General features: G+C 51.7%; 1 protein-coding gene across 1 annotated transcript in view; it reads left to right on the top strand.

Moving 5' to 3' along the window:
* The first annotated feature begins 6963 nt into the window (after positions 1 to 6963).
* ITGA11 (integrin subunit alpha 11) overlaps positions 6964 to 11867 on the top strand; it is a 36000-nt gene continuing 31096 nt past the window's right edge. Inside the window, 1 exon segment of the mRNA XM_003209597.3 lies at positions 6964 to 7153. Within this exon segment, the coding sequence (XP_003209645.2) occupies positions 7102 to 7153 (52 nt within the window). The 5' untranslated portion in view covers positions 6964 to 7101.

Below are 11867 nucleotides of genomic sequence, written 5' to 3'. Positions count from 1 at the left end.
GTCTACCCACACGATCCACAGTGCGTGTGTTCAGATGCTGAGACAGTGCTTCAATGTGAGCCAGGAGGATGGGGGCTGTGTTCAACGCCTTCGCATTTTCCTTTTTCTGATCTTTCTCCATTCCTCTAATTGGAAGCCCTGGGCTGGCATTTCCTGCCCTGCAGACCATGCTGTATGGCACAGCTGTGCCAGACAGGCGGCCAGGAGATGGCTCAGCACTGCAGTGAGCAGTGGGTCGGCGTTCCCTGCGAGAGCTGCCTTCCTGCTGGATGCGTTCAACCTTCCTTCCCTTCCCCAAAAAAATAAAATAATCTGAGAATGTGTTGGCATTCAGCTCTGTAATAAAGCCGTAGATTTCATTAACAAAGAAGCACCTTATATGGGCTGTTTCTTTCTTAAAAATCAGGCTTGTGAATTCCTTGGCAGAAGCAGGGAACTTTGCACTAATACGATCTGTGCTGGTTATAGGTGTGACACCAGAGACTGTGTTGGATGTCTGTGCCTTTCCCTGCTGTGCTCATGTGCTGCATCTCCAGCACCACTGTTAAAAGTCTGCATTCTCAATACCAGGGCACGTAGGCTTTGTTGATTTCTCTAATTTCTAATCCATGCTATTCCCAGCAGAGCCCGTTTGTTTTCAAAGCAATGGCCATAGTGTCAGCAAATGCAACTTAGCTGGCTTGTCTGTGCTTCAGGCTTCCTACAACAGAAAAGATGGGGCTGTTAGGGTGGCCCAAGGTGGATGGGAGAGAGGAAACTTCAAAAGCCTGTAGCAGTGTGTACGCTGTGGTACTTGCCTGTATTTATTATCAGCCATGGGTGGAAGAGTTGAGCACCTTGCCCCCAACTTGTGCTTTCCAAATAGACGTGAAGGACACTGGATGCTCTCCCAAAGGGCTGACTGCTTCTGGTTTGCACATTGCTGAGCTCCCACCTCCGTGTTCACGTTAATGCAGGTGCTGGCCCATGGGGTAACCAGGAGCTGATGCCCCCAGCACAGGGATGTGAGGTCCTGGCCATTGCTACCTGCAGGGCAGGGATTGAGATGTTTGCGCTCCCTCAGCACTGGGCCAGTAATGGCCTTAGCAGAGCACAGCTGGCAGAGCCCAGCGCTCTCCAGACACCTGGAATGTGTCACATCTTTCTCCAGTGCCTAAAAATGGCTCATCTCCTGATTCTTCACAGAAGGCTGTCTGCAGGGCGCCAGCTCTGCTCTTGGACTCAGGTGAATGGGCAACAGCAGATCCAATTTGTTGGCCTGTCTGGTTTGGAAAAGCATTCGAGACACTTGGAGGAGACGCTCTGTGAAAGCATGAGGGCTGGTTGTGCTGATCCAACTGCCTCTCAGGGTGGGCGATGCACTTACTGCTATGTTGAACTGACTCAGTCTCTCCAATCCCAATCCATCACTGCAGTTCCACTGGGGCAGTGTGAGGATGCAGTCCCCATCTCACCCATAGTGACATGCACCCCAGCACTGCTCCTGGCTCCCAGTGAGCCTCAGATTTGTTCTGTTTCCCCTTGCTAGAGCTTCTGAATCCCCTTAGAGCTCACTTTAAAGAAGACTGTTGTGTGGTTTCCTTTAAGGGGGGGAAAAAAAAGCATATTTTGGTTTCAAAGTGGAAAAAACTTACATCTCTTTTGCTCTTCCTTGTGGCTTGGGGCTGGGAGGACCTGGAGCATCAGTCCCAAAAATCTGCCCTGCTTTGTGCTTTGCCAGTGCTTGGTGCCCCTTGTCCCATCCCTTGGGTGCTTAGGGGATGTGCACGGCACCCTTCTGCCTCCTCATTTTGCAGCAGCAAAAAGGAAAAAGTTTGGGAGTCTATTTCTTAATTCCTTCTTTGCAAACGATTCCGTGCCCAGAGTCACTTTTCTGTTGCATATTTTCCCCTCCAGTACGTTCAGCAGCGTATTAATCAAGATCTCCTCTGATGTTGTGATTTTTATGGGCTGCCAACTGCACAAAGCCAGTTTGGCATCCTCTCCAACAAATGAGTTTGAATGGCTTTACCGTTTGTATTTCAGGCTTAGCTGTGTATCACTTCAGTAGAATTAAAAGGGGGGTGGGGAATGAGCTCCAGAACTCATATTGCGAAGCAGCTCTTTCCAGACTGAGAGGAATCTCTGTATTGTGGGCAAATGGAGGCAGCAGAAGTGTGCAGCTGTAAATAGAACTTCCGTGGAGTGGGAGATAATATTAATAATAAATAGTTGAGCTTTACGCAAGAGGGCTTTTTTTCCTGCTGTGGAAAACTTCCCAGGGGAAATATTCTGGGTTTATTGGCGAGATGTTGGAATACTTTCAATTAAGTGGATGAAGGTCTGATGGAGCATCGTTCTCTGTGGAAGGCCGTGGGATGCAGTGCTGTATGCTGGCCCCATGGCTGAGCACCCGGCTCTGTGGTCCTGGCTGGGGTGATGGGGTTTACATTGACTCCATGAGGTCAGTGCAAAAGTGCAGTGTTTGGTGTTCAACGGGTTTGTGGCAGATGGATTGCTTAGGATTCTCGGGGCTCGTTCATCTGGAGTGAGAAATAAAGAGGGAGAGACTAAATAAATGGGAGAAAATAATGCTAGGTAAGCAAACAGAGAAATTCCTCAGCAGCAAACGGTACTTTTTTTGACGCTAATGCTCTGTAAATGTGGTGGTGGAGCTGCCTGAGCTGTGAAGTCACTGGGACAGCACCTGGGGAAGGTCAGCCTGGGCTCCGGCTGGGGTGAGTGGGCTTAACCCATGTCAGGAAGCTGTGGAGCAGTCTGTTGGGAGGTGGATGTTTACAGCTGGGGGCCAAGAGCTCTGAAACGCCCAGCAGTGAGCACCCTGGCTGCTGGGGCTCTGCAGGATGTATCGCAATCGCATTGGTTAGGAGGGGTTTTGTGCAAATCAACCTGGCACAGTCCTAAACCCAAGTGTGGAAGTGTATCTGAGCTGGGAGAGCCTTGGTGCTCGCTGTGGGAGTGCTTGGCTGGAGCGTGAACCTGGTGGCACAGAGAGGAGCCTTCTGGCCAAGGCTGATAAATACAGCAATGCTGATGGAGTGCTGAGGGCAGAGTTCTTCCAAACACTGCGCTGCTTCCAAGCTGCTTTCCAGAGGTGAAGCTATTTCCCTGCATTGCTTTGAGCCTGGAGAACCAGGAGGGTCCTCGCCTCATCCACCCTCCCCAGCTGTGCCCAGGGTGCTCACAGTTGCTGTGCTGGGTACCACAAAGTATGGGATCCCTGTGTTGGGACCCCAAGGTCGCTCCCCACACTGTGCTGTTGATTAGAAAGGCAATGGGTGAGGAGCTGAGTGCTTGGAGCCCTCCGGATGGCTCCCTAAGGCTTTTAGCCTGTCTGTCTGAGATCTCCCTTCTTGCCGCCTGCTTTCATTTCCAGCCTCGTGCTCTCAGACGACGTAAGGTTTCCTGGCCTCGTGCAGAGCTGCTAATCCCTGGAAGAGCATGGCTTTGTGTTTACATCAGCCTTTGTTTTGGACAACCAACTCTCCAGGGCTCTGAGCTCAGCCGGCCACATGACAGCCAGGCGTGGCAGCACCACGTGCACCTCATCCCCCCCCCTCATCCCCAGGTGACCATCCCCTGCCCACCCCTGAGACCCCCAAGGGGGTGTCCGGCTTTGTGCTGAGCACCCCCTGCCCCATCCCTCCTCAAAACATAGCGGAGGAGCAGCCTTGGGTACCACATTGCTCTCATCCCAGGCAGCTCACTTTGGAACACACCGTGCGACCCTATCAGCCCTTTCTCTGTTTGGATTTGGGAACTGGGGGTTTTGTTTTCATTCCTGGCCTCTGTTTACATTCCTTGTATCCTGGCTTAGTCCTTCTGTATCTCACAGAGTGGTTGTGTCCAGTGCATGACACCCTCCTGAAGGTCAGGAGCGAGGAGCGGGGGGAGGCTGAATTTAGGGAAAACTGAGCACATGTAGGAAAACATATTGGGAATGTGTGGGATGAGTTGTAAACACAAGGGAAAGTAAATTCAGGTTGTTAGCACACCGGTCTGTGCTTTTAGTCTGGAAGAATTGTGGGTGGGAGCTTCAGCAGTGACCCGGCTAGGATTCAGGGATGGCTGCTGAAGTTTATTTGCAGGATTTTCCTTGTGAGAGGTGCACAAAGTCTTGCTCAATTCAGGATAGAACCTGGGGTCATCCAGCACTGCCTCCTGGCTCTGAGTGAGGGCACAGTCAGCGCAGCTTTCTCCTATCCAGATTTCTTAAGAAGCCCATCCAGGACTGTTAATGTGGGGAAGACATGAGATCTTCCCTATGGGAATGGCTGAGAAACAGCTTGTGTCACTCCCTGTGCAGCTCTGCAGCCAAGTGAGCTTGCTGCCTGGATAGAGGCCACCCTGCTTATTCTCTCCTTGCTTCCTCCCAACCTGCAGCAGCACTGGGTGAGGTCCTGCTGTGTGCAGGAAGGGCTGAAGGAAGCAGAATGCTGCTCAGGTGCAGGTTCAGTGCTGGGGTTTGCTTTCCCTGCTAGAGGGATGGGTTGGTTTAACCTCAGGAGCGTCTGGCTGCAGAGCACTGTCTACAGTATGTGTGGATCATGGTTTGCACTTTGTCACGTGTTGGCCTTGCAGGGGCAGCACGAGGATTTGGGCTGCAAACGTGTGGCACCTGAGCCATGTGTCTTCATGGGGCTGAAGCTGAGGGCTGCCCTCCTGCACCAAGAGCTGTTGCTTTGCTCTGATTTCAAGGCAAAATTTTCCCCTCTCACTTTCTCCATCCATTTGTTCCTGGCTGCTGGAGGGCCCTGAGGACTCCATACCACTCACGTGGGGTTGGGTTTGGTTTTGCAGTGCAGTGCCTGAGCAACCAGCAGGAGCGATGCTGTGTGCACCTGCATCCCTGTTCTGAACACCCCCTGCCCCACGCAGAACCCAAAGTGAAGAACCCCATCACTGGGACTCGCTGAGAGCCAGGCACAGATTGCAGCACATCTTTTCCTAGTGCTCTGCCAAGTGGCTGTGTGGGGCTGGGGAGGGCTGTTTGTTTCCAGCCCCACTGGTCTCTATTGGAGATGGCTGTTGTGCCCTCCCCGAAGTGCTCCCACTGCTGCTCATTGCAGCTGGGGTAGGAAAGATGTCAGAAATAAAGTGATGGCAATGAAAAATAACCTCCATCAGCTGCCTGGGGCTGTGTTCTGCCCCAGGGCACTGCACTGGTCCCTCCTTCATCCTTCCTCTGCAGGCTGAGTTTTTGGAAAGCACTGGGTTGGATAGACCAGAGCTCAAACTGCACTGGGATCCAAGAAAAAGAAAGGGAGAATAGCACTTAACATGAGCCCAGTTCTTTGCTTTTTACAGGATTAATATCATATGATGAATAGATGAGATTTATCTGCTGTAGGCTTCTTGGATGTTAAAGGGCCCTGTGCTGAGCTTGCAGCTGGAATATCACGGGATGTCCCATAATAACTTTGCTTTCCTCAAATAACATTTTTGCATGAGGGTGAAATGCCATTATTTCCCTATTTCCTTGTTTGTGTTTTCCCATCTAGCCCTTCCACAGACAGCTGTTTACATTTTGGGAGCATGACATCAGTGTTAGCATAGCTCCTCTCCTTGAACCCTCGGCACTTGTGCTGGGGAAGCAGCGCTGAGGCGCAGTGATGTGCTGCAAATGGCTCCAACTCAAGCTAATGAGAGACCCCAGGAGATGTGCAAGCTGCTGGTGGACAGCTGATGGAACAGAGCAGGGCTGAAGGAGAAAGCTTCCCCAGCTCAGTGCAGGTTGGAGAGGAAAATCCCAGGTTCAGCTCTGTAACCATGCTTTGGGGACGAGCAGCAGTGCTGCTGGGTCAGGAGATGCTGTAGCACTGTGGTGTGAGCTGCGTGGTCTGGGGCATCCCTGGTGCTGTGTGAGACATGAGGCTCGTGAGCAGGGAAATGTCTGTTCCAACCCTGCATTCTGCTCCCTTCATCTCTTGCTGCTCCCTGAAATTGTTGTGTTTTTGGTTGTTTTTTTTTCCCCCCTTTCAGATTAAGGTATGGGAGGGACAGCTGGCAAGTGCAGTTAGGAGCTGAAAGCATTTGATTTTGTCCAACAGCATTTTGCTGGGGGAAGGGGTGCAGTGCAAACAGGCTCCAGAGTGTTTGCATCTCTGAGACAGTTTGGATCCCACTACTGCTTTGATCTCTGTTCCAGACATGTGTCCTCTCCCCCTGGTGCCCCAGAATGTATATACGTGGGATGGAAGGGGGAGTAGGAAAAGGAACTGCTTCTCCTAGGCACTCCCTTGCTTCTAGAGGAGTATCTTGAGTGAACTACTTCTGCAGCCCCCAAGCTGTCTGGCAGAGAGTTGGCAAGTAGGGATGCTGCTGGTTGGAGCTGTTTCAGATCTTCCCTATCAGCTGGGTGGTAAGAGAAGTGTAGGGCACACCTTGGTCTGGTGGAGCATGGTCTGTGCAGGCAGCAACTCCCTTTGATTGGGGTTGGAAGAAAGGTTTGGAGGGGCCTCTGGGGTCTGAAATTAAACGTGCAGCAGTGGGTGCATCCTCCACAGGTTGCTCCTAGATTTGGGGAGGGAGGAAATATTCACCCAGGAGATGTTGTGTAGTATGTTTGGGGCTGTTCAGCCCACCTGGAGGTGACAGGGCTGTTGATGACAATTCTCAGGGAAGCCAACCCGAGGGACACGCAGAGTCAAAGCATTCCATAGCGCCTGGGAACAGCCCAGGAGGTGCTCCTTGGTGCCCTGCTGCTTTGCTCCCGCTCCCCAGTGGATGTAGTGCCTGAAATGGGGTGACAGCACAGCAGTGGTGACACCACCCTCAACGGTGGCCCCGTGCGGACTTTTTGCCACCAGTCCCATTGAGGCATGGGGACCCAGCAGCGTGCCATGGGAACACGGATTCCATCCAGCACAGCTCCAACCCTGACCCGATCCCTAAAGGGTGCCGTGGCCGCGTGCAGGCTGTCCCCTCTCCTGCTGTACCTCCTCCAAGCCTCACTCGTCCCTCCCACTCCCTCCCAATGCTCGTCTGCTGTCAGGGAGCAGGGGAAGGCTGGGGATAAGGAAAGGGCTTTCTGAGCGGGGCTACCACTCTGGCTGGGTGTCTCCGGCAGATGCTCGGGGCCGGGGAGCCCCCGGTGCTCCCATGGACCTTCCCAGCAGGATGCTCCTCGCCTGCTCCCTCTGCCTCCTGCCCGGTAAGAGCCCACTTCCCTCTGTGTCTGGGAAAAAGAACTCCTGCTGGCTTATGCAAAGGGAAGGAAGGTATTTGGGAAAGCCCAGGTTCGATGGGGCTGTTGGAGCAGGAGGGAGGGAACCGGGTACCTTGGAGGCAGGCGGAGAGTTAGTCAAAAGGGATGGAGTGCTTCCCCGTCCAGGCTGTGGGCATGAGTGGGATTAGTTAAGCAGCTTTCTGGAGTATAGAACAGAGGAGAAATAAGTCCCCTAGACAACAGGACCTTTTTACCTTGGGTTAATTCTTGCATCCTTCATCTAGCTTATAACGTACCTTACCCTGCTGTGTGTGAAGTTGCTATGAAGAAAAGTGCCTGGGATTAAAAAAAGTGAAGAAGGTCTTTAGGTCTGTGTCTTGCTTATGGATGTGCTCCTGCAGCCCTGTTTGGCTGGGATGGGACAGAGCTCAGCCCATTGCTGCCTGCTTGCAGGAGGCTCCATCCTGCTGTGGTTGCAGCTGGCAGCTTCCTGCACACAGCCCAGGCTGGGGCTGCTCAGCTTCAAAGTGAAGAAAAGAGCTCACTCCCACTACCAGGAGCACCACCGGTGTCTGCACGTCCCCGGCAGCACCGAGAGCTAATGCCACTGTAAACATTTCTAAACATCCCAATGGAAAGCAAGCCAACACTTTCTTTTTTGTTTTCCTTTTGTTTTTCTCCTTGCTAATAGCACTGCTGCTGGATGGTTTCAAGCCAGCCGCGGCGGGGCTGCTTTTCTGTGCCTAATGGGGACCATGTGTGCATGGCTCGCATGGCGGAGGGCGCGGGGCTGCCTGCGTGGAGCTGCGGGGCAGAGCGCTGCGGCCGGCCGTGCTTACGTGGGCAACAGAGTCCCTCAGTGAACTCCTCTTAAAGAGCTGCTGCTTGTAGAGCTATTACAGAGTGAGCTCAGGGCTGTGGTAAATCTGTGCTTCTGCTTCGGGCTGAATAAAAATCCTCGGGTTGAGCGTTTCTGACCGTGGGTATCGTTGTCTGTATGGTGACTGAGGGGGATGGTGCTGCTCCTGGGGGTGACAGAGACATAGAAAGGGTTAAACTGCTTCCAGCACGTTGCGGTGGTCTCTGAACCCAGCCAGACCCAATGCTTCATGGCTGTACTTCAATGTATTTTGCTGAGGACTGGCTAACTCAAAGCAAGTCTGTGCTGTGTGTGGGCACCGAGCTGGGACGTGCATTGTTGGGAACTGTCCCTTTGCTGTGCAGGCAGCCACTGAGTGTTCTGTTGTCTGTAGGGCACTCACCTGGGCTGGGAGTCCCGGAGACACCGCCATGTCCCTGGTGCTGGTGGGCATGGGGCATCCTTCACGGGTTACTCAGTACTGGGGGCATCGTGGTGCCTGGGGGCCACAGTGCCATACATCTTGTGGACAAATGGCTAAAATCCAGGCTGAGGGCTTGCTGCAGTAAACCCTCCAGGCGTTGGCTGTGTTGGGTAGTAGATTGTAGAGAGATGATACTTACACCCTGGGGACTTGGTGTGTGAACAGGTATGAAGATAGATTTCTTCAGGAAGTCATCCTTAGATGCAATAACTTCTGTCATTTCACAGCGTGCATTTGTTTTCCTGCGTTAGTTTCCTTGTTCATCCCTTCACAAAAGGGTCACTAAATGGTAAAACTCTTGTGCTTGCTTTGTGGGACATGTTTGGGATGGTCCAGGTGGGGTCACAGGGGACCTCTAGCAGTTGTGCCTAAGGCTTTGCTGACGGGAACTAAATGCTGCGTGGCTGCAGAACCCAAAGATCAGGGCTGGAATGTCCCACACCTCAAGTCTTCCATCCAACAGCCAAGGTTTGGCCACTGGTAATCGGTGGGCAACTTGAGAGTTGGAAGTCCATCTCCATCCCAGAGCCTTATGATGAGCCTCCCATTGCTCCCTAGGCATCTCCCCAGGAAAGGAGCATTTAGAGAGCAGCTGACATTCATCCCCCACTGCTGGTTGTGTTATCCCTGGTGAACACATTGCGAATGAATAATCGATGTGTTCCTCGATGCTGTTAAACATGGTCTGCTGCAATTCATGCAGCCACACAGCTCCTCCCCTGCTTTTGGGGGGCCAGAAAGCTGAACTGTGGAAGCACAAGGTCCTGCTGTAGCTAGTGCCCCGGGGCTGTTTGTTAGATGTTTTGTGGGTAACCAGGAATGTTACAACACATGCATCTCTGACTGATCTTCTGTTCATCCCCAGTATTCCCTGGCTCTCTATCTGCAGCTGTGGCAGCCACCGAGCTCCGTTTGTTTCCTAATAACTGATGACAAATGCTGGCTTTGAGATACAGACCTGGGTAGGAATTTGATGCTTTCAGTGTTTCATTCGGCAGAATTTGATAGAGGCTGAGGCTGGAGGGAGGCACAGGAACATATGGTCCACTCTGTTCCTCCTTGGAGCCTGCTAGCTTTTGCCTAAATACTCCATATCAACCTCAAAGTCTTCTCTAAGCCGATCGTGAACATAAGAATAAACAGTATGTGTGACAGATGGACCGCAGAGCAGTGTCTGATGCCACCAAAGCCCATGTGGCAATGGGGATCCCATCATGGGAGCCTGGCTGGCTGCCCTGAACACACTGGGGTGCTGTGGGTCACAGTGGTTCGGTGGCAGTGTCTTGTATGTGCTGTCCCACACTATGGAGGTTGTCTCTCCTGCATGGGTTTGGGCAGTAAGAAAGGGAATGGTGCAAGGACAGCTCTTGGGCCAAGGAGCCCAAAGGTTGGGCTTCACCCTATGCTCACACCTTGTCCTGAGCTGCGACAGCACTAGCTTTGGGGGTGCCCTCAGTAAGAATGAATTTATTCTAGCAGCTCCTCTGCCCAGCTCTGATCTCCTCAAATTGGCAGTTTGCAGCAAACCAATGAGCAGCAGCCACCAACTTCTTAGCTTGAGGCACCTTAGCAGAACCTTCACCCACCCCATGGGGACCAGGGGTAGATAGGTTGACGGTTGGGTGATGGGTTGATGGTAGGACTAGATGGTCTTAGTGCTCTTTTCCATTGATTATGATTCTATGACCCAGCTGGGGGCACAAGCACAGATTTGGGCAGGAGGAAGATGCAGGGACCCTGAGAGCATCTCTGGCACAGGAGTGGCTCATGGCTGCGCAGGGAGGACTTATTTTTTTTTTTAATTCTTTTTGGCAGCAAAGGTACCTTTTTTCCCAAGCATTGTTCCTCAAATGTGCTTTATTTTCCCTCTTTTCATTATTTGACCTGACAAGAATCAAAAGTTTGGACTCAACAGAAGTTCCAGTTCGGAAAGGAGGTATTTGAGGCTTCCTGCCTTGGCGCGATCACAAGCAAAACATGTGGGTTTTGGTCACATATTTATGACAGTGATGTCACTTCTGACAAGAAAATGAGGCTGAGCTCTCTGGTTGCTAAATCTCCTTGACAACCTTTCAGAGAAACTTCCATTAATTTAAGCCGGCTCAAACCTTGACACATTTATTTTCTTTCTTTCTACCTCAAATGCACCCGCATCTGTCTGCTTTCCTAAATTCCTTCCCTCCCGTGTCCACATACCAGCAGTGTTGCCATCCATTGTCTGGAAGCTTTCTTCCTGACAGCTTTGTTTTTCTGCCTGGTACCTGCTGGAAGCACGGGCCATGCTGGCCATCAGAGCCCATGTCCATCTCACTGCAGTTTTGGGAGCCAATGGGTTTAAACTATGGGATTGGGTCAAGGTTAGCTGCAGCCCCTCATGTCTACACAGGCATTATTTATGTTTAAAAAAAAAAAAGAGCTTTTGGGTGCTTTTAAAGCGGAGGAGAAGCAGATTGGAACCCAAGCAGTGCTGCAGAATGGGGTTTGGGCTCCTTGGGTGGGCGGTGGCTTTTGCTGGACAAGCACAGCTCTGCTGTTGTGGTCTCTTTCTTTCCATCCCTGCTATGGGACTTGGTGGAGACATTTGAAGATGGAGAGAAAAAGATCCCGAACTGCTGAGTTCTAATACCTCAATCACTGGGGAGACATCCCAGAAAAATGTGAATGCTTGAGAGTAGCAGTGCTGCACCCCTCCCAAGGATTTCAAGGGGATCAGTAAGGATGGGAGGGAATGTTTTTACCATTCCTTTCCTTTTCTCCCCCTCTTTTCTAACCCTAAATGCAATCTAACCAAGCTCAGCTTCCACTCTGGCTTCCCCCTTCATATTGCCTATCCTTTGGGATAGCAAAGCCCAGGGAAACTGCTTCACACCTTCACACTCTGCTCACATGCATTAATTGGCCTACCTCACATTTCTCACTGCTGCTCCCTATTTAGAGACTTTTGTGTTCTATTAAGTGCTTGCACTCTTGGTTCTTTTTCTTCTCCAAGCTGCCTCCTGCAAACAGCTCAGCTGCTCTTTATTTCTCCAGGAGCTCAAAGCTGCCCAATGCATTAAAGCAAAGAGCCATAGGATGGTTGTCCCCAACTGGTCCCAGCATTCCTGCTCCCCATAACCATCTGCTTCCATTCCAGCTGCACTGACAGAAGAAAATGCTTCTTCAGTGCAAATTTGGAGGATGTTCTCACCCTCTGCGCACTCTTCTCTCCCTCTGCCACACTCTGTGCCTGCTGCTCGACTCCTGCATGTCTCCAGTGGGCAATGGTTAACTTGAAGGAGGTTTTGATTTGTTTTGCAATGTTAAATCAGGTCAAACTACCACAAAATGTGCTGGCTCTCATTCTCCCCAGTCTCCTT

This window comes from Meleagris gallopavo, chromosome 12 (genome assembly GCF_000146605.3).
Source record: "Meleagris gallopavo isolate NT-WF06-2002-E0010 breed Aviagen turkey brand Nicholas breeding stock chromosome 12, Turkey_5.1, whole genome shotgun sequence".
Taxonomy (NCBI): Eukaryota; Metazoa; Chordata; class Aves; order Galliformes; family Phasianidae; genus Meleagris; species Meleagris gallopavo.
Note: the sequence above shows the minus strand (reverse complement) of the source record. Positions and strands in the feature narration are given on the sequence as shown.